Below are 27,682 nucleotides of genomic sequence, written 5' to 3'. Positions count from 1 at the left end.
CACTGGGAAAAGAGAGCCAGTCGCACTGTATGGATATATGTGTGTAGGGGCTTCAAATGAAGAAATACAGCTTTGTTATCTCTCATATCTCCCATCATTCAGAGGGTATAGCTTATTTCACTTCAGTCACCAACACAGAAGCTTTCAAAATCTGTTTGGTTCCAGCCAGGTTTCAGCCTAGATTGCACCATTTCCCAGTAAGGACTGAAATTACACAGCTCAGTGCCAGACACACATTTTTCTGACTGGCTGTACATAAGAGCTGGATACATATCTGTAACACAATAATTCAGCACTTGGGATGTCTCAGTCACTGTGCATAATCATGTTCTAAAGCCTTTGGATGGGAGTGTATAAAATCCAATTACCTTACAATTTTTACCTGCAATTGCAAAGCAATCAGAAGAAATAAACTTATCTTTGTAGTGGCAATGATGACAAATAAGGCAATGTGCTCTTTTTAGCCACTAGAGAAGTCTACTAAAGTATTTAAATTACTATTATTGCCTTGGCAGAGAACCACGCTCCCTCCTTATCTCAGTGCCAGCCTCCCCCGCTGCTCAGGTGTTTTCTTTCACTTAATTTTATTGTGACTTTTGGGAAGAGCTGAGTTTGGTTTATAGGCATCTCCTCCCTCAGTGGTAGCCTCAAATCGTGCTTTCTTCACCTGATACTTCAACAGCTGATGCTTTTTAAGCCTCTGGTATTTGTAACCTGCAGTAATGACCATCACCCCACTATACACATCCAGGCACAACCAGCTTCCGCTGAGGCAACCGTGGAGGCAGAAACGCTCCTGGTTTATCCATGTTAAACTTCCTGGAAGTGTGCTAAGTCTCTTGGGAGCCCACAGAAATATGTACATTTTTAACTGTGTTTGGTGAGAATAAGTTACAAGTTGAGTTTTGCTGGGGAAAAGGGCAGAAGTGTACCTGTAATTAACAAAAACTCAGGAGCATTGGTTTATTGTTGGCACTCGAATACTTCTACATATAGACGGAAAGAAACACTGTCACTGAAAATGTTACCCTAAGCTTCAGTCAGAAGCAGTTTTAATATGCACCTGTATCCTTTTTGCTATAAAATCGGCTCTAATTACAGGAACCTGCAAGGCAAGGATTTCGGCAAAAAGTTTTCTGAGCAAGCACCGACACACGTTTTGTTTCATTAATGGGACAGGTTATTGCTGGACGTTATTATGCCAAGAGCCCTCACACAGTGTTATTTCATTTTCACGAAGGATTATTGTTGTGGGAAATGAGAAGCTTAAGTCTTCATATGAGTGATTATTTCTCCAATGGAAACTATTTGTGAATTGGCTTTTTAATGGTGTTTAACACAGAGCAGATTCAGGGAGGATGAGGTTTCCTGGAAAAAAAAAAAATTGAACTCTCTGCATCCAACGCCTCATCTGTCCCCACAAAAGTGAATGACCTTCCTGTAACCCTTGTGCAGCCCCTTCTCACTGACAGCCTCTGACGGGTTACAGGTGACAGTCCCAGTTACCCAAATCAGAGCTTGCTTCTCCAGGGCTGGCGATATCGAATTACAACAAGGTCTTGTACCTCTGTGAGCCAAACACTAAACACTCTCCCTCTCAGGCAGCCTCAGCTCACACCCTACGCCTCAACAGTGCTCGCTCTGGCCGCTGCAGCTCTCTGGATGTGAAACCTGAGGGAAACCAGGAGCAGCGAGCTCCTGCGCAGTGCCCGGCCGGCTGCAGAGGATGCTGATACACCAGCTCTGTGTGAGGCGATGGCAAACCCCCAGACACAAGACAGAGGGGTGGAGAGTCAGTGAAGACAAGGCGGGAGGCTGCAGGAGGTGTGTTGTATTATTTAATAGGGCTGGAATAAAACATTTCCAAATCAACTGTGCGTGTGCGTGCCTCCAGAGGGGAGGGCTGTGATTTGCTGCCGCTGTGTCACGCTCAGCACACGGAGGCTGGCCAGGCCAAAGGACCCAGAACTGTGGCCATTTGTAAGACGTGGCAATATATCATATTGCAAAAGATTTACTCTGTTCCCCAAGCTAGAGTAATTCTCAGAGAATAGGAGGCCTGTAAGGAGGTTTACTCTCAAGAGAAGCTGCACTCCCTGCAAATGGGTGAATTTTTGGAGAACCCCAGAGCAGCTAAAGCTGGCGGGGATCTCTGAGCTTGCTCAGGCCAAGCCTTGCTCAGAGCAGGATGCTCCAGGCTGTGGCAGCGACTGTCACCACACACCTGGGCTGGGGGGACAAACCACCCCAGGTAGGTGACCCCCGGGAGGCTGCGCCTGCTCACAGCAGCTGCTGCAGATGGAAGCAGCATTTCCCCTGTGCTGCGAGCAAGGCAGGAGACGGGGGCTGGAGGATGGGGAGCTAGGGGTACATGAAGAACAAGGTGGCATGCTGCCCTGCCCTGCCCCCCGTCCTTGGACGGCTTCTGTCTCTGCCTACCCACATTTCACTGCATCAATGAAGGGCAGCGGTATCTGAGCTCGACAGCAGCTTGTCCTTGAGCACTGCAGCCTCCACACCTTGACCCTGCAGCAGCGCCTTGGGGCTGAGCTAACGGGGGCACCGATCGCTCTCCCACCAAGGACCCAGGTGTCCCAGTGCCCTCAGTGTCTTCCTGTGAATCCCACCCACCATAATGAAACCTGAGTTATATTACAGAGATAAAGGCTACCTCAGCTGGCACCAGGCTGGTGTCATCCACCACCCAGCTTACAAAAACTTTGCTCGCTCTTGATTTTTTTCCATCATTTTTAGCCACACATGAGAGGAGCCAGCCTGGTGGCCTGCGTTACCCCAGTGCCAAGGAGAACACAGAAGCCATAGAGCACCAGAGACCAGCTCTGACCATGGTCACATCTAGTGACAGTCCAGTAACAGGGCACACTGTCATATCAGACATCCGTGACAAAACAAAGTTAATTGGGAGCAGTCAGACAGGGTTTGAGCCATCATGCCACGAAAAGGTGAAAACAAGCACCTGTTTAACAGCAAGGCTTACTCCAAAGCACCGCTCCCAGCAGGGACCAGGCCACCCGCTGCAGGTCACAGCTGCCACGCTGGGGACAGAGACGTCACCTGGTGTTTGCAGGACAGCATCTTACGTGACTGCTGACAACCTCCCCTCCTGCAACCGCAGTGACGCTAAGTGACGCTGAGTGAAGGCTTCAGATGGGCAACCTGAGCGTGGGACTTGGTGACAGCTGGCTGGAGACATGGGGTTTCACCAGCCCCAGCTGTGGGAATGGCTTTGAGAACACAGAAGAGCAGGGAGGGGCGGGAAGGCTGCAAATGCCACAGCACTGTCCAAGGGGACCAGAGACGCACATAAGACGGGTCAGGTGGGGCAGCATGAGCCCCGAGCGTTGTAGTACAAACCCCTGTACAATTTTGGAGAAAGGGACTAAAACAAATGCAGGTCAGCTGCACTACAGCTGCCTGGTCAGCACCCATGCTTCACGCTTTGCCTGATGGAGTCCAACCAACACAGTCTGTTCTCCTCACTGGGGTTTCTGGGCATACTGGGAGTCTGGGTCACACTGCTGGGGTGCTGCTGTCCCCTCTCACACTCCAGGAGCTTCACTGTGTCCCTCCCTCAGGGCACCCATGGCCGCTGCAGCAGCTGTGGAGAGGCCTTGTGTGAGGCTCCTGGTGGGGAACTCTTCCTCAGGAGACTGGTGGATGAACTGTGCCAGTAACACCAAATCAGGGAGATGGCGAGGAGCATCCCTGACAGAGGCTACGACCAAATGATCAGCAATTGGGTCCATTTCAGCAAAATGCACCCAAATATCCTGTTGAGAAGGAGAAGGATGGAAATGCTGGCAGGGCAGGGCTCAGCCTGGAGCATGGTACCGAGGGCTCGTCCTGCTCCTGCGCCTTGTCACCATGTGTGAATGGGCAAATAGAGGTGGGGATGCGGACCAGGGGTGATTATCTCGCTATAAGTGGTCTTGATAGATTAAGCAGTGAACAAACTGCAGTGCAGCGCCCAGGAAATGTGAAATAATAATAATAATTGAAGAATAATCCTATGAATATCTGAGATCCTGCAAAAAACCCTCACCTTTTAGAGAGAGATTTAGATAGTTCAATCTGCTTATCTAAAGGTCAAAAGGAAATCCCGTTACTGCACAGAGGTGGCACTCAGGGAACAAATGCAGGCACTAAAGGACTCCAGCGTGGTTGATCTGCCTGAGGGTGACAGTGCCCAGGACCTGTCCTCCTGCACTTGGAGGGGACAGTGAGCAACCAGCGCTGGTTTGTGGGGTGAGACGTCCCAGCTCTCTTCTCACTTAGTGCCCAGTGGGCACGGCGGGACTGGCTCTGGACAGTGACACCGCATTCCCACCTTGCCTGGGTGCTGCGATCCATGCTGAGGTGCTCGTGCAGAAGCTGCTGCATCCTCAGTCCAGCACCCATCTTTGCTTCCTTCCACCCAGCACGGTTTGACGTGTCCCCTGCCATCAAGCGATGGTGTAGCAGAGCTCCCCACACTCTCACCTCACTAACCGGCCCCCATACCTTATGCTCTGCTTCCTTCCTCCAGGCCCTGCTAGGGATTTACTCCTTGCTCCTTCTGCCAGTGTTTCCTTGGCAACCTGATCCCATCTCAGCTCCAGGTATCATATTCATGAAGAAGTTTAGCTATTCCAGCCCTGTCTGCCCTGGAACTGCTCATGCATCTCCAACCACCTCCCCAAAACCCTCAATGATCCTTCAGGCATGGATCATCTCCACCTCTCCATCTCCCTTTCACTGCCTTTGATGAAATTTTAGCAAGTGCATAAACTCCTTTATCCAACAGGGATGGGCACGTGGTTCACCACTTTGCTGAAGGGGAGGGTTTCATCTTTCCTTCTCACATCTGAGCCCCTCAAGGGATGTGCTCCCCAGCACCACTGCGCGGCAGCTCCCACTCTCCTTACACTGTGTGCAACTCCTGCATCCTTATACAGATCTGTTTACTCAATGTGAACTTTTTCTGACAAATAATCCACAAAATAAGGCTTGCTTGGAAGTTTTTAATCTCCCTGCCCCCTTCTCTTGTTGCAATTAAATGCACCTCAGCCCATCCCTGCATGGTGATGGTCTTAACAGTTTATAAGTCATTTTGGATGCATGCTCCTCTTTCTTCCTTCATACAATACATATCATACTGCTCTGTAAGACACTCTGCTTTTCTTTTCAGCATTATGGATTCCATTGGCACCCTCATGGAATATCATATTCCCAAACATCAGAGTGTGCTAGCTAAGGCAGAAGTCCCACTCGTTTGAAAAACAGACAGTTATGTGTATCCTCCTGAAACCCAGACCCAAAGATCTCCTATAAAACCAACTAACCAGCCAAAAGCACCACCTCCCCAGGTGTCAGAGGGGATTTGTTGCCTTTTTTCTATCAAAATCAAGATGCAGAAAGCATCTCTGGTAGCTCTGCAGTTAACTCTCAAAAGGCAAAAGCTTTCCAAATTTCAGCTCTATGCAGAGTTTCTGTGTTGATTACACACACACAGGTATCACGATGAGACTGGTGCAATCACTTACAGCAAATGCACGTAACTGTTTTCCCCGTCTTTCAGCTGGTTGCTTCATAAGTTGAATAGGTTGAATCCTTATCCTGCCATTCGTTTTGGGTCAAGCAGATGTGCTGGCGGCAGAAGTGCAGCAGCTGAAGAGCCCCGGCAGGCGTGTGCGGGGAGCTCTGCGTGGGCAGGGGTGCTGGAGGGAAGATCAGTATCAGGTCTCTTCAACCAGCTCAGCACAGCTCAGCAGAGGCCCACTGAGATCAGAGCAAACAGACTTGTTTTTTTTAAGCTTACCTTTAACTTCTCCATCTACTTCTTACAAACGGTAGCAGCCTTTAAAGAAAGCACTTCATGCGACGCAGGAAGCAAAGGCCACGCAGGACTGTAAGGGTGACTCTGGTGTGGGTGCAGTACCACCCAGCCTTGATACCTGGGGAGGCTCTGATCCTGAAAATGCTCATGAAGATTTGGGAGCAAGTACTGCTACCGCCTGCAGTTCAGTTCTGCAGGTGGCAGAATCTGTTCAGCAGAAATCAATCCATCAGTAGTTGTTTTGTGATAGCAGCTGGCATAGATGGGGATAGGGGAAGGTAAAAAATGGAGCGTTTGACAGCAGAGCCACTAGCTTTTCATTATCATACAAAGCTGCCCTGTGGTTTGGTGACAAGTAATCTGAACTGCAGCCACCCATCACTTTCATAAGCACTATCAGCCAGAAACATAAAACCATAACCTGTCAGTGCAAAATGATCAGCTCCCTCTCTCCCCTCCCAGAGATCAGCTCTGCTAGACACAGCGTTGCCGAGCAGAGTCATGCTGCCCGCATCTCCCCATCGGCTGTGCTGCCTCCCACTGGGATCCCCTGCATCCCGGCCCAAAAGGCTGCAGCTCTGTCAGAGGCAGCTCTGGCTCTTGCCAGGGTTTGGTCGCGGTACCTGCGGCAGGCAGAGGTAACGGGACCCGTTTCCGCTCGGTGTAGCGGGTACGATTCCTCCACGGGGATCGCAACCGGGGCAGCCCCAGCTCCACGTGGCCACGGTCCTGCTGCTCACTGTTAATCACCAAACCAGTTTAAGCAATCTTCTTCATAAACCAGACAAGGTTAGGACATTTCCCCATTAGAAAAGAGCAACTTCTGCCCTTTCTCCAGTCAACAATCAAGTCCGAAGGCATAAATTGCTGTCACAAAACTGGCCTGTGTTTGGGCAGAGGACACTGAAACCCCACGGGGGGACATGGAGACCACTGGCAGCTCTGCGTCGCTGTGCTCAGGAACAAAGGGACACTCATGCCGAGTGCCGTCATCACAGAAATGCTCTCTGATCTGAAAAATACAACCTTAAGACCATATTCAAAGTTATTCTTATTTTAGACATGGGCTACTTGAGCTCACTTTGCTGATCAGAGCGATTTTGCAATACTCAGAGGCAACCGGAATACCCGAACAAAGGGAACCTTGAAAAAGAGTCTGTAATGAAGTATCTCACCTTTTATTTGTTCATTTACACTTCTGGCACTGACAAGTCTTTGAAGATATTTATTTTTATGTAAAGACCAAACTTCATTAAAGCAATCAGAAGTCAATTAAATAATTTTACATCACTTCAGTTTCAGAAAATGTACAACACTTTCACACATTATAGGCTTGACTGGTTGCAAAAGGAAATGGCACGTGTTTGACATGGTTAACTTGGACAACCTGACAGTTTTGCCAAAACCTGTTTTGTACCGAACAACATAACACATGCCCAGGGATGACAATATGCCCAATGGTGTCATGTGCATGTTATTATTCAACACAGAAGTATTACTATCAATTTGGTCCCAATGATGTCTCAAATATTCTAAATAGAAGCCGTCACAGAAAAGTCTGGTTAATGGTTTTGTAGGGGCGTGAGGTTCAGGATGGAACGCGGAGATGTGACTCGTGCCGCTTCCCAGCCATGCCCTGGACCAGCAGGACACTCAGCACGTGGAGAATTTCAAGCATGTGAATAATCCTATTGATTTCATGGGGACTACTCGACACTTAAAATCGAACAGATGGCAGGTGTGCCCTAGGCAGGGCCTGCGCTGTACCACAGCATCCCAGCACCATGAAACCGCCTCATTTCACACCTGCTGAGGATCCACGAAGTTTCTCCTGCAGAAGTCATGATGACGGTCATACATTCGGTCCTCTCCAAAGTCTGTGTAATGTTTAAGGCAGCAGGAGAAATTTGCCTTGATTTTAACACTTCAGAAACTGGTGTTTCCTTTAGAAACAGGTGGACGTTATCCATAATTAATCAGCACACCCCTTATTTATATAAACGCATGAAAGTTCAAACCAAATTTTGACAACTTGTATCTCAACAGAATCGAGGAGCGTAACTGAACCAGAGTTGGAGCTTTATAATTACACATGCCAGGTAATTCACATGTAACATACTGTCTAGGGACAATGTGAAAAAGCGGGGATTTAGAAAAACTCTGTATTCTTGAGGCCTGATGCTGGTCAAACTTCCCCTGGCGCGAGTGAGCTCTGCTGAAGCCGACGAGTGAGCACCTCTGGTGAGAGGCGTGAGTAAGATTAAAAACATGCTGCTGGTTCACACTAACAGGTCATTGTGGCTAAAGTATATTCTCATATACAGAACTCTGGAACACCATTAACACTCATTTACAAAACACTACAGTGATGGTTATTGGCACATAAAAAACTCCTTCTCTATATGAAAACATACACAAAATAGATAAGAACTGCCATTTTTTTCAGACTTTTAAAATCTAGATATAGTTGCCTTTAAGGAGTTTTAACCCCCAGTATCACAAACAACAATATTTCTTTAACAATGTTCACTTAGATTTTACTGTGCTGACATTTGTAACACTGCCACAACCTAGACCACTTTGTGGATGATGCTTAACTGCACTGTACACAAGGCGATGAAGATTGATAGAAAACCACTAAGATTTCTGCACAAAAATGTGACTTGTTAAAATCCAGAGAATGACTGAGTCACTTTATAGGCAGCAGCTACATGTAAGCTGTAAATGTTACCCGCAATAAAAACACATTTTTCCATAAAGCACATATTGTGGCATTATCTGCTTCTGGCCTGGTACACAAAGCTCGATTTTCTTCCCAATGCAGAGGAATGGGTTTGGTTAGCTTGACTCCCTCAGAAAAAAGTGCACAAGTATCTTACTCTTTAAAGTGCTTTGCAGAACTGTCCCTTCTGCCCTGATTTCTACCCCGAGATCTCTCTATGCTGTGAAGACTCTGCCTCTTTCTTGTGATGTTCAGCTAACAGAGCCGAGTACAATTTCAAGATCATATTAGAAGAGCGTTGCTGTTGAGAAGTCTAAAGTTGGGTATAAAGCTGAGAAGAACGGGGTCTGTCTTTTATTAGCCCCCTGCGTGCTTGTGGGACTGCACCCAACTCCCCCCTGGCTGAAGGAAAGGCCCTTGCTCAGGGCCTGCACAGCCCCTGCAAGTCAAAGCTTCTCCCCAGTGCTCAACCTGAGTGACTAAGAAGGGCAAAAGAGGTTTTGCTGAGGAAAAAAGCACCAGCTTTGCAAACTCTGTTTCTGTGTTCTCACCCCTGCGTGGGTACGGGAGAGAAGCACTCGTGTGCTTCTCCCGCCTTGGTCTGCCAGCCCCCCGTTCCCATCCACAGGACCAAGCACGGGCCCTCGGTCCCACCACCCTCCTCCCACCCAGAGAGCAGTCAGACACGCTCCTGTTGGCTGCCACGCTGACTGAAACAGGACTGCCTGGGGCCTTCCATGCACCATTTTTTTCTGCTCCCCTCTCAACACTAACTCCTACAGCAGTGAAATGTTGCGTGGAGCAACTCATGCAAAATTAAGTCGGTGTTGGAACAACGATCCTTGGGATGTACCCTCTCTTGTCCCAAAATTTCTGACATGGCTGTCACTGCAACTCACAAGGTAGCAACGCCTCTGACAGCGACCTACGTACGGTGCACACGGAGCAACGCAACACCCGCCCTCAGACGAGTCCTGAGGCCTCGCTTCGCTTCTGTGCCCGTTTTCCAAACAGGTTTGCTTCTCTTGTTAAAAACTGATTTTGATCAATAAAGTGACAAGGGGAAGAAACAAGTGGCTAATTATCTCAACCCCTCCAACACTTTAGATTTGCCATTTGCAACATGGTGAACAAACTGCTAAATGTGAATTAAATTTAAAAAGATTAAAAATGCATCAGGACTTGTTTCTTTTATACTTGCTATTAGACCAAAACAAGTAGAGTTGGTAGACTAATCAGAACTAAAATATCTCAAACTGTTCTGTATAATCAGTGTGTGATTCATGCCCAACTCTACCAGCTATATTACTCTAGCATTCCTGGTGCACAGAATACCTGAATTAAGTGTGCAGTCTTTGTGAAGAAATGATTTCACATCTTCTGCAGAAAGCTTTCAATAAAACGATATTGTGCTTAGACATACTATTTATGCTACTTCATAAATTAAAATCCTGTCATAAGAAATTTTTCAGCTACACTGTATTTTTATTCTTTTATCTGATATGTTACTAAGTCTACCCTTAGCAAAAATCTCTTAAAACTTATAATATGCACAAATATAAAAAATCTTTGCAAAATAGAAACATTTATTTAATGTTCTTCATACCTTATAAATGTTCACAGACTCTAAAAATAAAACCCTAAATGTGTAAGATTGATTTCAAGTATTTGATCTCATTTTTAATACACATGATGCTTGGTACTAGGTTCAGTGTTTCTAAGATACGGAATGTTATTCTGGTGTAAAGCAACCCTAAAAGGAAGACTTAAACCCAACTCTCTGCAGGGGGAGGAGGGGGAATGACAATAAAGAAGCCGATATATTTTGCACCCTCATAGCCAGCAGCAGTGACGAATCAAACGCATGCGTTTCAATCGTTTTGCCTCAAGAAGCAGCGCACGGGATGCAAACCTTCAGCAAAGTGCTGTCGGCAGGGCGGAACTGGCTGTGCGAGGACACGAGCCCGGGCAGCATCGCCTGGAGAGCGGCCGTGAGACCAGGCGGGCAGAGTGGGCTGCGCTGGTGCTGCTGAACACCCCGGGACCGCCTGCAAAACACGGCGTTGAGCGCGTGAGAGGATCTGCAGCGACTTTGCTTTGGTTGTGCCCAATAAACACGGCAGTTTCCTTGCCCTGTGGACCAAGCACGAGGTCGGCAGTGACACGGAGCTGGTGCGGTGACACCCCCTGTCCTACCCCCTCTCCAGCACAGCCTCAGGCGAGGGGATGTCTGTGGGTGTAACAGTGGGTGTGGGGTCACGCTTTTGGGGGGATCAGAACCAAAAGTCCCTCTTCTTAAAAGCCAGTAAATACCCACTTAAACCGATGAACCATTTCAGCACAGGTTGGGTGTTACACACCTATTCACATGCTGTTCTGGGTAACAAAACTGTTCTGAATAAGGGTCTTCAAACACACATTTCCTGGCTTCAGGAAGAAACCACTTTGCCCTTAAAACTGTTTTGTTCTCCTCTGTGCCCAGTATCCCTTTTTCTCATTTTGGGTGCTGCACCTTCAGTGAAGGTCTCGAAGGGCGACAGTCTAACGGAGACATCCCACAGCGGGGGCATTCGTAGGTAGGGCTGGAGACACCAGCATTTAACAGCTGGTGCTTTCAAGCATGAAAATATTGTGCGCTTGAAGGGGAGAATCCAGCCGTCTCTCCACACAGGGGGATATTCAATGTTGGGCCACTCTTCACAACGATTTGTTTGAAATTCCCTCTGTCCGCTATGCTTGCCCCTTTAGTCTCAATCAAGTCACAGAAGGATGCTTTAAAACGTTTTCTTTCCAAAAATATTTCTTTGATTAATTAAGTAAAAAAGAAAATGATGCAAAATACACTGGAGGTCAATAACTGGGGAGTACGAACTTCGCCCACAGAAGATCAGATAACATGTTGGCAGGATTCTTCACAACAACAAATCCACATGTTACCCAATAAAAATAACTTAGTAACAAATGTTTAGTCTCAGTTTTGATAGTAATCCTACATTCCAAGTATTTTGCAATTTAAGAAAAGCCCACAAAGCAAATCTATAAAAGCTAATGAACCCAACAATTTCTTTAATTTTTACACAATGAAAAATAAATGTATTTCTCCAAATAAATGGTGGGCAGCCCACAGGCAGAGGAGGTTTTCCACATTCTTTCATGAAGCAAATGTTTCAAAGATAAGAACTTGAATTGCTGATGCTTTCAAACTCTTATCTCTGAAGACTTAAAGCAGCGAGGACAGGACAAGTTAAAAAATAACACAGTATTTTTATGTCGCTGCGTAAAATTCAATTTGCCAAGGCAAGCAATCATGGCAGGTGAACAAAATACCATTCATATTTTAATTACCAGGCTAAAGGCAGCCGAGTTGATTTCTGTGCCTGACATTTTCTTGACAATTTTGCAATGCTTCGGTAAGGCAATTAACATGAGATGTAGGCTTCTGCCCATGGCTAATAATTCTCTTTAGATCCAGCAAGACACTGGTTGACTAAGGATATTTGAAGGAAAAATGTGCTGCGATTCATTTACTCTGCGTGTACGAGGATAAACTGAAGGCAACATGATTATTCGCACGCAAAAGGCGCAGGAGGGATGACCACTGTGCATTTAGGAGCACAAAACCTCTCCCCTCCTTTTTCTTTCTTCTGATATTTTGTGTTCACTTGTAGGCACAAACCCAAATGTTCAAATGCAAAAAAAAAAGGAAAACAAAAATCATTTTTCTTCCAACTAACTGAAGGCTCTACATTGCACCTAGCAATGTATACTAGTGCATTTGTGCCTGTGGCTACATACTCAGTTCTGTTTTCCTGCTGTCAGGTAGTTAATTTTGGCGGTTTCTCTCACAAGCACCGACTCCCGACTGTAGCGTGTACTGCAGAGGAGCAGTGGACAGGCAGCCCGGTGTAACACAGACGTACGCCACCCTGGGGAACCCCCACCCAGCTGAGTGTGGCTCTCCACTTGTGTTCTCAAATAAATAAAAATGGGAATTCTCTTAGGGAAAGTTTGGGAAACGTTCCCTCTGATAGAGCAGATATTTGTATTTTCCTAATCGGTTAAACCTCTTTAAATGGCTACCACTACAGCAGCTTATGCATTCGTCATTCGTTGTACTGCACAGCAGAGCTATTAGCTAGGCTACTATTGGATATGGATCTGACAGCTGTCGGATGCTTTCTGATTAGCTACTCTGTTATTTTGTTTTCTTGTCAGTACTGAAGATAAGGACAACCACTGACCATCTAGGATAGCCTTCTGTATTCATCTGGTATAGTGCACCCTACTATGTACCTTGGGCTGGCGCAGTGTTGTGCACACTTAGTGAATTCACGTAATCGTGGAATTCAATCTCTTTTGGAAGCCATTGCTTTTAGTTATCAAGAAAACACTAGCATATTGAATTTCCTCCCCAGTGGAGAATTTTTGAACATGAAGGCATTTTAAACTAGGCAGTAGAAAGGAGAACCAGACCAGAAGCAGGGCAGTGAGGTCATCAGAGAGCTGCTTTTCCCCCGGAAGGCTTTTAAATGATTAAATACATCAGCAGCTGAAAATTATTCCACATCAGAAGCATCATTGTCAGAAAGATGGTAATTACTTCCCTTCACCCGAATATACTCGATATACCTCCCTTCATCAGAATCTGACACGCCGCACGTACATAGCCTGCTTTCAAACAAAGATTCGATTTCCTCTAGCTTTTTCCCTTTAGTCTCAGGAAGGCAGCCGTAGATGAAAACCAGTCCCAAGCCGGCAAACCCCGCGTAGAGGAAGAAGGCTCCTGCAACAGAAAACAACACACACAGAGTCGGTTACAGCAGTTCCCATCCCGTCTCTGCAGCGGCAGAGGCAGCCGCCTGCCCGCCCCGAAGAAGCGCCCAAAATCAAAGTTTGGAGCAGAATCATCAGAACACCGAGCTGGGGGCTGTGGGTGTAGGAGAAGGCTGCTTTGTTGCGTGGCTCTGCAACAGAGTAAATTAACAAAAGCAATTTAATTTTGCACGGATGATAATATGTGTCCTTTTTGGGCAAGTTGTTCTGCTGTTAAAATAAACAGGAATTAAATGGTTGCATACCCAATAAGAAAAGCAGATATGAAAGGCAAGAACTTTCTTAGTTTGCTGGAACAGCTAAGGATGCACTAAGACAAACCTGCAGAATGAGAAACTTCGGCAAAAGAGAGTAAGGATTAAAATAGTGATTGTGACTCTTATGCCTTATGATTATTTAAAAGACCTCTGCAGAGACAATTAGCAGTGAGAAAGAGCTTGTTCCACCCCCGCTCTCCCTCCCGCCTTACCTAGGGGGGCAGAGAAGGTACCAAAGGACCAACAAACATTTACCTGAGATGTGTTTCAAGACTGATGACTCAAAGCAATGACAAGTAGAGCTGAAAAGCTCTGTACTAATAATGATGTGAAGGTCAGCACAACTCCCTAGCAGCTTAATGTAATTTAAATGACTTATACTTGAGTGGCTGAGCAGTAATCTAACAAACTCCCTACAGGCTCCAGCAGACAGGACTTAACAGCTGGGACCAGGGCAGTAGCATCTTACACAGCTATTTCTGCAAGGACCATCTGATCTTGGCCTTGGATACTATCACAAACTGGAAAATTGCAGATGTTGTCTCCTTAAGTGGGAATCAGCATCTTTCACTACATCAAAAGTGGGTTTTTTTATTTCCAGCCTCCCTGTTTTAATCAACTGTCTAGGTTCTCAGTTAAGGACAGAAGGAAATGTTTCTTAGGAAAGCTGGACCAAACTCTATGATCCAGGCAGGTCGTATCAGGTCTCTACTCTTACTAAACCACGGTGTGTTGAGAACACCTCATTCAAACCTGACATTTCACAGCAAAACCAACCGAGTGACCCAGAATTGGTAGGAAAATCTATACGCTTACAGCAGTACTGCACGCACAGACACATACTGTTTCTTACCATAGTATGTCAGATATTCGGCCGCATGCAGAAACGTCAGTGACACGAGCACATTGAAAACCCAGTTGACTCCAGAGGAACACGCGTTTCCTGTACTTCTAGCCCAAAGTGGGTAAATCTCAGAATTGATGGTCCAAGGCATAGGACCCATCCCTAAGAATGAAGAAAAAAGATCAATCTCAGTTTAATGGCTGGACTCAAAAGTAAATTTATCATGTAGCCTCACTAACTGACATTTTACCTTTACAATTTTTTAACTTATATGTGTAAACAAACATTTGCTTACCAGGTGCAAAGAAAACCAAGTATAAAATAAGGCCCAGAAGTGCTGTCCAAGAGTATGGAGTGGGGCAGAAATTGTACGCCCAGAACAAATCCTCGTTTTTGAATACTGTTTCATTTGAACATCTGAAAAATAACAATATAACTTAGTATTAAAGAATTTTTGGGGAAATGGGTGACATCTCAATATAAACATGGCACATAATGCCTTATGAAAAGCTGACAAATGCAAAATTAAGATAAAGAAGCTCCATCCTTGTTAGTTTATCAAGATCTTTGAGCCAAGCCCTACATTCAGAAATGTGCTTTTCCCCAAGCCCGGTCATAGGAAAAGTAACCAGCAGAACACTCCTGAATTTAAACACTTCCCTTGTATTTACAGATCTTCTTCATATGAATAGTCTTCGCTATGCAAGTGGTCACACCAAAGCCAATGAGACCATTCACATGAATATCGCACAGCGCAGAAAGAGCTGCAGCAGCAGAACTTCGAGCTAAGGACGCTGCACACAAGGATTTACGGTCAAATCAAAGTTAGTTCTTCAGTCACTGATGAACTATATGCTGCACACTTTTTGTGCAATCAGTGATGCCTATGGAGTGTGCCAAGATCCAGTTATAAGGAAAAGAGGCGTACACTTTTTTTCTACATAGTGAAATAATTTAGAAGAAGGCAGCATTTCTAATTAGACAGTAAAAATAAGAATCAGACCAGAGGTAAGCCGTGCCTGCAGCAATGAAAGAAAAAGTGACTCTGTTCCAAGGACTACGTAGAAATCGCATGAAGGTATAAAGCCAGGTATTTTCATCTGACTGTCAACAATATATTTTAAAGGAATATTGGCAACTTACTTTTTCGTTATAAATGTTATTTTTAAAATTTAGCCTTTGTTTAAAGGGACGACAAGTCATAACTGTAACTAGAGAAATTTTTCAGCTGCAACCATATCAGTTGCTACAGTTGAATAAGTGTGTACTTTTGGAAGAGAAGACTTAGACAGACACCACCCTTTCATATGCAGACATGTTATTTACTTGGAAAGAAGAAATCACAGAGAGCTGAACATCTGTCTCAGTTATGATTTCCAGATCAACTGAGCACTTATGTGACAGACATGACCCTCTTGACAGCAGGAAAACCAGAATGAAGATGCCTGCAATGGGTGATAAATCATAGCTGGGCAATGAGCGGAGAGATGGTGGAGCAACAGACACCCCAGAACATTTCGGAGCACCTACCATCACTGCAGCTGACTTTCAAAAGCAGCTTACAACAGAACATTTCTCCTCTAACTTTCCTGTTGAGAAATGACCAGGCAGGCTCAGGCTGAACAGGAATGTGCTGAGCACTGGTGGCCAACCCACAACCAGTCCTGGGACAGAGATCTGCCCTGTGCTGGCATGGATGTACCAACAGGACAACACTTAAGGCAGGATACCACTGTGAAGCCCCAAACCCAATTTCAGGACAGCTGGAAATCCAAAATTCAAATACACTTAGAGAGGTTAACCCAACAAATCCTGGAAAAATGCACATCTGAAACCCCAGCCAAATCCTGACACTGCCTTAAGGGTCGTAAACCTCGAGGTTTGCAGTTCCACCTGGCACCTGAGCTGTGCCTGAGCAGCTGGTGCTCCCCAGAGAAACGCCAAGCCCTGGGTGTGCTGCCAGCATCAGCATTCCCTTCCACGCTGCCCGGCCGAGCTGCCCCTGAAAGCCCCTCTCATCCAGCCCATACAGCTTCTCGTTCAGTCTTGAGGTGAGAAACACACAGAAAACAGGCCAAATGGACATCTTTCTCAAAGATACATCCCTCGTGCCTGGATATGACCGGCTCACGGCCTTAGCTGCTGCCTGGCCACTGGAGCACCTGTCAGCCTAAGACACCAGCAGCTTCTATAACAGAGACTTTTCACCATTTCTCAGTGAAAAGTAATGCTGCCATTCTTGCCACTTCTTCATCTTGCTTCTAAGCATTACCCGAGGTTCCCTCTTCTGTCACTTTGCTCTTTCACAGCTCAGCTCAGCATTTCTATGTTAAAAGCACAGGACATGGATTATTCCCTGTTAGTGTCTACCTTGACACTTCCCTACTGCTCTGAGCACACCTCACCATGTGAGGATTAAATCAAGTTTGAGCTATGTCCCAGGTACGAGACATACAGAAGAATGAACTGTGCTGGAGAACTATCCAGATGTTTAAACTGGCCGTTCCTTCCATGTTAAGGAAAAAGTGTTTGAAAGATTAATTACTGAAGATGTGGTGATCCCGTTGCCATCTCCTGCTGAGCCCCACACAGCTGCCAGCTCTGCATCCACACCACAGCAAGATCGCAGGATTGCTCAGATCCAGGCTGTTTTAACAACATCACGTTTGCTTCTTTTGCTGTTACTCTAATTTCATTTGCAGGTGCTTGGTAATGAATACAACTGATTAGCATTTTAAAAGATCTCAGTGCTGAGTTTGGTTTCTCCAATCTGCCCAGCCAGATCTCAGCTCCTCAGAGAGGAGCCTCACGCTTTCTCTCCAACGCTGCTGTAAACAAAGACTTACTTGGTTTATTATCTTGCATCCATCTCCATCAGCACAAACCACCCTGCTGACTCATACAGACACAACCGCCGGGAGGTCTGGATGTTTCCTTCCCCCGCCATCTTTCCCCAGATGTGTCCTACTTTTGATAGAGAGGAACACAAATGATACACAGGAAAACCAGATGTCTCTGGAACCTGCCATGGCTGAAGCCACTCATCTGTTCTCCTCTCTCTGCCCATAACCGAGAGGAAATTCTGTTTCAAGAAAGCAGATTCAGTGTGCTGAAACAGGAAAAATAGCACCGGAGACTAGATTTAACAGAAACTTTGCAGTAATAAATTGAGTTTTGCTTTTCCTTCAGTAGTAAACCAGCATGGTACACAGAGTAAAAGCAAAGATATCTGTATTTACTGGCATCTTGCAGTGCTGTGTACATTCAAAAAGAACTCTCCTTTGAGGTTAGGGATTTGTTCAAGCTCTGTTACTGTGCTAATTCTACTGCTACACTACTATTTCTACTATATCTGTTATTTTGCTGAGGAATATATTAATAATTACTGTAGAATGTAATATCAGATAAAATTCTGGGTTTTGTCCTGCATGAAGAAAACATCTATAATGGAAGGCAAAGGAGCAGCAACCCATCGCCTCACAAGCTGAAATACACAGAGGAAAATGCCCTGTAAAACAGTTACAAGTCAAATGCTGCACTCAGGTACCATTGCAGAGTTTGTAAATACCGATATGCTGGGTAATCATCATATCAGTATAAACAGTGAAGACACATCACATCATTTCCTCTGAAATAACTGCCAAAGTGAAAACATGACAGTGCTACACTGAAAATCTTTACTGTTAATTTCTTTTGATACATATTTTCCACAGATAATTTAAGATGCACATTTGATCTAATTTGTGAAAACCTGACCTTCCAACAACTGATGCGAACCATTCAACTGACTGGAAATATATCAGAACAGCAGATTTCTAAATTACAGGCATTATATGCTTGGTTTCATAATCACAGAATCCATCCTTTATCAGATATGGTCTGTAGTTCAGAAGACCTAAAGATTTGCCCCTCAACTCCTTAAATTACCTTCATAGGGCATGTAAAAGAAGGTAAGAGGGGAAGAGCTGGTGAGGATGGTCTGAATGTTCTTGCAAATAACAAGAGGATGAAACAGGATAAGACCATTTCCTTGATAATCAATCTAAATTTTCCTAATACTTGAGTCAATTTGGCTGTGGAATAATTCTCAAGTGCAACACTGAAAACTGCAGATAGGGAAATGACTGGAGAGTACATAGCACAGGCAAGCGTGCACAGCATAAGACAGAGACCTCCGATATCCATTAATTTTTGCTTTACTGTAGAATGAAGACTCTGTAAAGATATGGCTTTTCTGGGAATTAAATGTTTCATTCTGAGCAGTTCATATATTTTTAATATGAAAGCTGCTGACTTCTCATTGTCTTTTAAGCCCTTCATAAGCATCTTAAATGGATTTAGATCAAAAGTCTTAAAAGGTCAAAATTCAAATCAAATCAGGCTAAGGAAATAAATGACTTCTAAAGAAAATCACTAATGTGATAATCCATCTCCTTAAAATGCTTGTTACAACACGCATATTTCAAAATTACACATTCTGCTCCAAGATAAACTTTAACATCAGGTGCTGATGGTACAGAAAGATTTTACACCCAATTCAGAGTTTCCCTAATCCCTCATTTCCTTGTTCTAACAAGAGTAAAACTACTTAAGGACTGCTCTTATGCCAGACTTTTGTGTCTGGGTTATCAAGATGATCATAATCTACAATTTACTAAATTAGTCTGCGGTGTAACACAAATATATTGGATTTTTTAAAAATCTCCTTTAAAGGGATTTTTGAAGTCTCCGGTGTAGAGTGCTGACTTCTATATCACACCAATTCAACCAAACAATATACATTTATGCCAAGCTTATTGACTCATCTTTTCACCTGAAGCCTGGTCATGGAAAGGTCAGAGGACCAAACAGACACAATTTAGAGTAGCTGCTGAGAAAGGTTTTTGTGGAAGATGCTTGGGAACAGCTAAGATTATTTATTCACAAGCAATTACTCATCCTGTGGAAGAATCTGGACCTTGACATTTGGGTTAGCTCTCACAACTTCAAGTCCCTCTTTTTCTGCTAAAGATATTTAGTTGTCTGAACAGACCCCTAACTAATTTAGTAAGGTACCAGATTAACTGTAATAACAGTGGTAGTCAGACACGTAACTAAGGAGAACGCTGCAAACTGTCTCTTATCCCAGGGGTGTCAAACTCATTTTTTACTGTATAAATGTCAGAGTAGTTACGTTCATACAGTCCTAAAATTACATTCGGCCCTTTGAAGGCGACCGCGAGGCTGATGTGGCCCCTGGTGAAAATGAGTCTGACACCCCTGATCTGTCCTGTCCATCAAGTGGCCTCTCTAATCCAGCCATATACATTCAAAACAGTTACATCAGCACAACCCCTAGAAACCAGTGAAACCATAAGGTACAGTATCACTATAAATCAGTATATTCTGATTTAAAGAAAAATCTCCGCTCTTTTCAGTGCTTAATTTTTTATATATACATACTGTAAGATGCTATCTGAAGTACTGAGGAAAGTGTAACTTTTTTTCCTGAAGGCAAACAGATTAATTTAAACCTGACTGATGTCTGAATCAATATTTCCTAAGCTTTCTCACCATTCCCTAGATACTGGCTTCTGTGACTCCGAGAAGATGAGCTCTCTAGAGAAGTTTGCACCTACCGCTTTGACTTTGTAGTTTATACAGAGAAATAACTCATCCATTAAACCAGATGTTGCTAAAAATATGCAGATGAAGCTTCTTGCACCAGATGATGGCAATTGAAAAAAACTGAAAAGAACAAACAGATGCAGCTTTGGAAAAAAAATAAAAATGTACCCATAAAATTTCACGGTGTTCAGCTAGACATTGCTTAACCTTCATTACATAAAAATACCAGCAGCGTTTTGGGACACTCATTGAAGCTTTCTGCTACAGCTGCCAAAGAGGTTTTAAAATAGTAGCATCCACTTCAAAAACTTGGGAAAATAGTTTCATTCACAACAAGAAAGCAAATTGCACCTCAGCAGATCGCTGATGCATTTGCACATGACAGGAGAAGTCTTTATGATGCTGAGGCCCCCTGCTATAAGATCTGTCCATTGTATCTATGGAGCTGTGGGTGATAGTCTGCACCAAGAACAGAAAGCAGGGCACTGGAATGGATAACAGCTATACTAACTGCCACTGTCCAAAACATTTAAAAAAATCTTAAACTAAAGAGAAAAAGCCATTTCCTTTCCTGATGCAACACTTCCCATGCCAAGTAAGTTTAGTAGCAGCTACTAGGGCTAGAACAATACCAACAGGAAAACGATGCTTCTCAAGCTGAATGACCCGTACTTCATACTCTGCATCTGGGAAACTGAAAGCACATATTCAAAGATAGCTAAAAATGAACAAACAAATAAATAAATAACAACAACAAAAACCCAACCAAACAGAAGCTTAGTTGTTTTGCCCATTACAGAGCTGAAGAGTTTAGAGGTACCTTCTTTACTGTGTGCTGTAGGGTGAGGACTCAATTTCTAATAAGATTTTACATTTAAATCAGCATTTCTTACAGATGTGCTTGGAGGCAGAACGTAACATACATAGAAATCACTCAATTATTCACACTGAGCATCTTTTCCCTTACTGGCTCTTATCTTCTGATCTCTCTTTTACCTTCTTTCTTACAAAAGAAACAGAGACTACAGACTGCTAAAATCAATCACAACTAATATTTAACCATCACTCATACACACTACTGAATTTAAAAAAACTACTTAATATTTCATTTACCCAAGCAGAAGACCTTACTGAAATGATTACTACATAGAAATATCTATCTCTAAGACATAACTGCCTTCTGTCATGCTTGGATGGACATACTCTTTGCTGGGTAAAGAACTGTCTGGATGGCCGGCTCCAAAGAGTGAATGGAGTCAAATCCAGCTGGCGGCCGGCCACAAGTGGTGTTCCCCAGGGCTCAAGACTGGGGCCAGTTCTGTTCAATATCTTCACAAATGACCTGGACAAGGGGATTGAGTGCACCCTCAGTAAGTTCGCAGATGACACCAAGTTGGGTGGGAGTGTTGATCTGCTGGAGGGTAGGAAGGACATACAGAGGGTTCTGGACCATCTGGATCATTGGGCTGAGCCCAATTGTATGAGGTTCAACAAGGCCAAGTGCCAGGTCCTGCACTTGGGTCACAACAACCCCAGGCAGCGCTACAGGCTCGGGGAACAGTGGCTGGAAAGTGCCTGGGGGAAAAGGACCTGGGGGTGTTGATTGACAGCAGCTGAACATGAGCCAGCAGTGTGCCCAGGTGGCCAAGAAGGCCAACAGCATCCTGGCTTGTATCAGGAATGGTGTGGCCAGCAGGAACAGAGATGTGATCAACCCCTGTACTCAGCACTGATGGAGGCTGCACCTCGAATTCTGTGTTCAGTTTTGGGCCCCTCATGACAAGAAAGACATTGAGGTGCTGGAGAGAGTTCAGAGCAGGGTGACAAAGCTGGTGAGGGGCCTGGAGCACAAGTGTGATGAGGAGCAGCTGAGGGAACTGGGGCTGTTCATCCTGGAGAACAGGAGGCTGAGGGGAGACCTTATCACTGTCTACAACTACCTGAAAGGAGGCTGTAGCATGGAGGGTGTTGGTCTCTACTCCCAAGCAGCAAGTGACAGGACAAGAGGAAATGGCCTCAAGTTGTGCCAGGGGAGGTTTAAATTGAATATTAGGAAAAATTTCCTCACAGAAAGGTCTGTCAAGCATTGGAACAGGCTGCCCTGTCTGATTAGACAACTCTAATCTCCCAATGAAACACGTTCAGCTTTGGATTTGTTTCTGGACTGAAGGTTCTCTCTCATATTACTGTACCCTCTTCCTGTCCTCTCCAGGTTCAGCCTGCTGCTCTGTTACACTTGTTTTATCCCACCCTGCTGCCCTCCAAATCCTGCTGGCCGCCTCCCACTGTGCTGTCACACCACCAGTGTTTCAAGCTTCACTTTCCATCATTTCTACCATGAATGGAGAGAAACAAATCTCTGCTACTACCAGAACACCATCCTACAAGCTTCTCCCATCGTCTTTTGCAGTCTCCTCCCCTTGAGAAATGGACTCACACCAGGAAAAGGCAGAATAACATTTATACCTGGTGTTAAAGCCCAACCCTTGGAGGTTTCACCCCAGCTGACAGACAGCACCTGTCTGTACACATGTACACCAGTCCCAGCTACGGCACACTTGAAAGCTGGGAGCAGAAATAAGCAAATATCTGGTTTTTGTTATGGGACATACAATTACCTTAATCACACAAGACACAAATTGACTTATTTTTCTTCCCAGGCTTTTTCCTACTCTTCCAAAGAATCAGAAGCTAATAAAAATATCAGGAAACATCCGATGTATCTGTGCTCTACAGAGTCCTAATTCTGATCCCAACTTGACATAGTGTTTACCCCAGTACAAATTAAAATTAACTAGCAACAATTGTAGGATTGTAACTAGCAGCAATTGTAGGATTTCAAAATCAGGAGCAAATCATAGGTAATTCACGTATTATAATATATTAATAATGGGTGAACTTGTGAGTGGTCATACAACAACTAAGAAAAACAATTATCTGTTCACTTCCACAGCTAGCAGTCATGCCTCCAGAATCTTAATGGGCTGAATTAAAATTAAAACCTAATCAAAATGCAAAATCTTAATTAGTTTTGAGAATAAGTATCTTACCTTAATATTCCTAATGAATTTCTACCCATGATAATTTTAACTACTTCAATCATTAGACAATAGGTCAAAGTTTCAAAATATGGTATTTCGTGTTTCTTTTAAACAGTGGACACTTTTAGGTATCAAATAGTTAACAGTACAAATGTAGCTGTTCAGGAAGCAAAAACAATGAAGGAAAATGGTGCATCTCTTCCATTTTTCTACGACAAGCTTCAAAATTCCCCTAATTTTCAATTAAAAAAATGAAATTATGAAAAAGCAAAAGAAATATCATAAAATAAAAATTGTCTTGGTTTTGTTTTGCATTTTGTGTGGGAAAGGATTACTAAAAATATTTATAGATATAATTAAAGAAAACTAACATCTTAAAAAAGCACTTTAAATAAAATCCTCAAATATCTAAATATATTACTGCACAAACTGAGTGCACAGAGGTCAATTCTATATGCACTTATATCCAAGTCTAAGCCTACACTCAACAAACAGCGGCAGATAATGACTTGTTTAACACCCAGCTAAGGGGTTGAAATCATAGCTGTAAAAATTAGGTGCTGTTAAGAAGCCATGACAAAAATAGGTTTATTATGTATACCCAGAAGACTACTTTAGGGTCTGAAACTGTAAAATTCAGGGACACCAACAGCAGTAAGTGATAATTCTAAGATGGAGAATCAAATACCAGTGTATACGATAAACATATTTCAGTAGGAAGGGAAGAGAGAACAAAATATTTATACTTCTGAAACTTCCACTGAAACCAAAAGGAAAGTGTGGGGGTGCAAAAATAATTTTCTGAATGTGCTTTTTTGTTGAACTTGATACCAAAAAACCTGTAAGGACAAGGCGTTTAAATTATAGATCAATATTACATGTATTAGTGTACCTTTTTTAGTGCTTTCCTGCTCTATTTGATTTCTAGTTATTGACATACATATAAGGTTTATATTTTAATAGTTCTAACAATAACTTTTTGGCCAACTTAGCCTTCCATCTGAAGTAGTGAACTGTGACATTCAGTTTCCGTAACAGCAATTTAGACACAAATACTACATTTTTAACTATTGCCAGCGACTGTCTTTCTGCCATTACAACTGAAATCTATCCAGACTACACATTTAGGATCTTGCATTCACAGTTCTAAATAGATGATGGAAGAGTATTTTTTTTAAATAGGCGCTTTTCCCGAATTCCAGTAGGTGGCAATAGCTCTGCCCTAAAAAGCTCAGAGAAAGTGGTGCTTGGGAAGGGGAAAGAAGGCGCATCCCTGCCCACAGAGCTGTCCTGGGGAGGCTCTGCACCCCAGCAACCAACAGAGCCACACAAAGGAGGATTCCTCCACTGCCAGCCCTAAAATCCACTGGAAATCGTTAATGTCGTAACCGAAAATGGAGCCCCAAGGAGATTTAAATAATACTCTAAGATCACTTATAACAAGATAATTATTTCATGCCTGATTTGTGAGAGTGAGCACTTAACATGGAGTGTTGCTCTGCTTTGATTTGTGCATGCAGGTGCAATACCTAGGCCAAATCCAAGGAATTTTCTGAAATATAGAAATTATAAGTGGTTATACTAGCTCTAGCTTACGACATTTATAAACACTGGGTACCAAAGTCTTTGTTGTTACATGAGACTCAAAGTTTGGGAACTGGCAGTAGAAGAACTCAGCAGAAATCAAAACAATCATCTACTTTCCATGGCCTCTGACAACTACAAAGCAACTTTACATAAATAAGTGCTTTTTAACAATGCTTATTTTGCCAAGAAAAATATGCCAAATGGGAACATACATCATCTGAATCACAGGTTTGAAGAAATAAATAATCATGCGGAGCCTCAAACTTGTCTCTCATTATCATCTATGCAAAGCTAATGTGGCAGCTGTGCAAAGCTACAGGAAAAAAGAAGGTCTTTGGATCTTACAAGCCAGAAGAAATGCCCACAGTGCTGCTGTTCAGAAGTCCGACCTGCCATCTACCAGACTGCCCATTTCCTAGCCTGTACTAACCCACGAGCCGAGTTAAAATAAGGTCACGACTCTAAGTCAAATGAATCAATAATTCCAGCTCATCTTGTACCAGTGAGGGATTGATCTTACTGCCTCCATTCTCAAGGAAATGAACTACACGTGCAGACAGCACACACAATAATTTATATGAATTAAACTCATCAAACATATTGAATTATTCAACAGGGCTAATGCAGAAACGCGATAATTTATTTTCCCTCAAAAAGGAAAAAAATACTCTGAAAACTTCGTCCTTTTAAGAAGGGAAGAGATCACAATTTTATTATATCAGATGATGTGATTATTGAAGAGTTGCTTATTATGGAATAAAGGTGTGTAAGGTTTGGATTAGAGATGCTGTTAAAGGTACAAGCTGCCGTACAGAGGGCTGGGTTCAACCCTGCTGAATGTTCTTTATCAATAAAAATCCCCAACCAAAAGCATCTTTCAAAAACATTTTCTTCCCTCAAAACAGAGACAATTTAGATTTAGCAAATTTACTTCAGCGTGCAAAAACCTAAAGGAATCTGCTGAGGCAATTTTCACTGAGGATTTTTATTTAAATCTGAACCTCAGAGCCAATAACTGAATACACATGAAAAACAACTATTGGAAGTATTCCTCTCTCAGGAAAATAAAAAAATAATCAAATCCACATGCTCCCATAGATGAGTCAGTTCCTCTTGCTTTGGCTTGGAGGCAGAAGGGGAAACCCCCAGCCCTGTCCCAGCCCCCTGTGCAGCACCATCCCGGTCCCCTGACCCCAGTGCCCTGGGCCGGGGAGGCGAGCACGGCCTGGATGCCCCGGGAGAGCTGCCCTGGGGAGGCACGGGAGCCTTTCAGTCCATCCCCAAAGAGATGAGCAGCTGGAGAAGCAGTAACAGACTCTTTTCTCCAAGGTACATTTTGTAAGAGAGAGAGAGAAAAAAGCTGCAGGAATTATCCACGTAGCCTAAGCACACTGACAAGAGACTGCCAGTTCTCTCATGTACGTTGGCAATTTTTTCCTTTGCATTCCTGCCTATCTCCCTTGTCATCTAAAAGCAAACATGCCTTTTCAGTAGGAAACAAGATCAATTTATTCTAGTCCCATTTCAGCTGACAAGAGAATGACTGAAATGATCAGAAAGGTTTTTCCTTCAACAGAATGTCAATTCCAAATTTAAACACCACCACATCTTCTTCCTTGGACCACTTTTAAGTGGTGAAGAGCATTGACTCAAACAGTTTTCCATTTAAATAACACAATTTTTTCCTGACACAAACCAGCAGTTGGGAGAGTTTTAGCTCAAGGGCCACTTTTGTTCTTCTATTCTAGTTACATCAGTGCTATAGCATCTGAAGCAGTTGTTACAACAAGTAACCCAAATAACTGTCAGCATGCGTCTCTTCATCATCCTCTACCAGAATGCCTCTTGAATGGTCACTTAGAGTAAGATCTGGAAGCAGTGTTCAGCAGCAAAGTGCAATAGAAATGAACAGGTAGAGAACAGACAGACAAACAATGTTTCAAACTAACCAGGCCCACTTTAAAATCCTATTTTGTGCTGGGTGTCTCCAAGAAATAAATTTTGTCTTCAGCATATAAACTAAACTTTCACATTCACTTCATAATAGGACTGACAAGGAGTATATTTTGTCCTTCTTTTCAAGCATCCAGAATTTGCCATTGGTTGAATAGACATAATGAGTTAGGCCTGTTAACATTTATTCTTATGCAATAACCTTAAAGGTACGTAAATAGTTTTAGTTTAGATTATCATGTTGCTCTGCTCATTATTTTAGACCTGAAATGCAGATACAATACACAAAGGACATTAATTGTTCAAGCATTAGATTCAGTAAAATCTAAAATACCAAAAAATGTTTTTATCCCCCTTGAACATTAAAAAAAAAAAAAAATGAAGAGACTGTATCATCTGTTAAAGTTACAAAAAAATTCCACCCGCAGTTTAAATTGTTTAAGTACATATATAGATTTTGCCATATATTTAAATGCTTAAAGAGATCTTATGGTTATCAGGCCCACCAGGAAATAATTCCCTTTTAAAATAACTTAAAAACATAATGTCTCAAAGACCTGAGCGGGAAGAGTGGCTGATAGGATCAGAACATTCAAATTGCACTTACTTTGCTACCTACTCCTGCATCACCAATAACAGAGGCTTCACCTACAATCGAGGACACGATTTTCTGCATCACTTCATCCTTCTGTTCTTCCTATTAGCTCTCACCAGTTAGCAGAGATGGCATTAAAATATGCATATCAGATTTCTTAAGTTCCTCCTCTACCTCCCCAGCTTTCCAGTATGTGCAACCATTAGTGTGATTACACTAATGTCCTCCTCCCAGAAAAGACCTTGTGGCTCAAATTTTAGGCTGACAAAGACTGTAATAAGCTTCAAACCTTTTTTTAATTTCTGTTTTTGCCCACCTCACTAACATGTATTAGATATTATTATGCTGAGGTCCATACTCCTAATCGAACAGGACAACCAGCATTGTGTTCTGCCACCCAGCTGGCT

General features: G+C 43.5%; 1 protein-coding gene across 1 annotated transcript in view; it reads right to left on the bottom strand.

Annotated features, from left to right (window-relative positions):
• Window positions 1–6,993: 6,993 nt before the first annotated feature.
• Window positions 6,994–27,682, bottom strand: part of SLC2A13 (solute carrier family 2 member 13) — a 154,070-nt gene continuing 133,381 nt past the window's right edge. The window contains exons 8-10 of the mRNA XM_082059777.1: window positions 14,788–14,909; window positions 14,502–14,654; window positions 6,994–13,341 (exon numbers count right to left, since the gene is read on the bottom strand). Of these exons, the coding sequence (XP_081915903.1) occupies window positions 13,115–13,341; window positions 14,502–14,654; window positions 14,788–14,909 (502 nt within the window). The 3' untranslated portion in view covers window positions 6,994–13,114. The remainder of the gene's footprint in view (window positions 13,342–14,501; window positions 14,655–14,787; window positions 14,910–27,682) is intronic.

This window comes from Streptopelia decaocto (assembly GCF_964273445.1).
Source record: "Streptopelia decaocto genome assembly, chromosome: 1".
NCBI lineage: Eukaryota > Metazoa > Chordata > Aves > Columbiformes > Columbidae > Streptopelia > Streptopelia decaocto.
The sequence above is the reverse complement of the archived record's forward strand: the minus strand, read 5'-3'. Positions and strand labels throughout refer to the sequence as shown.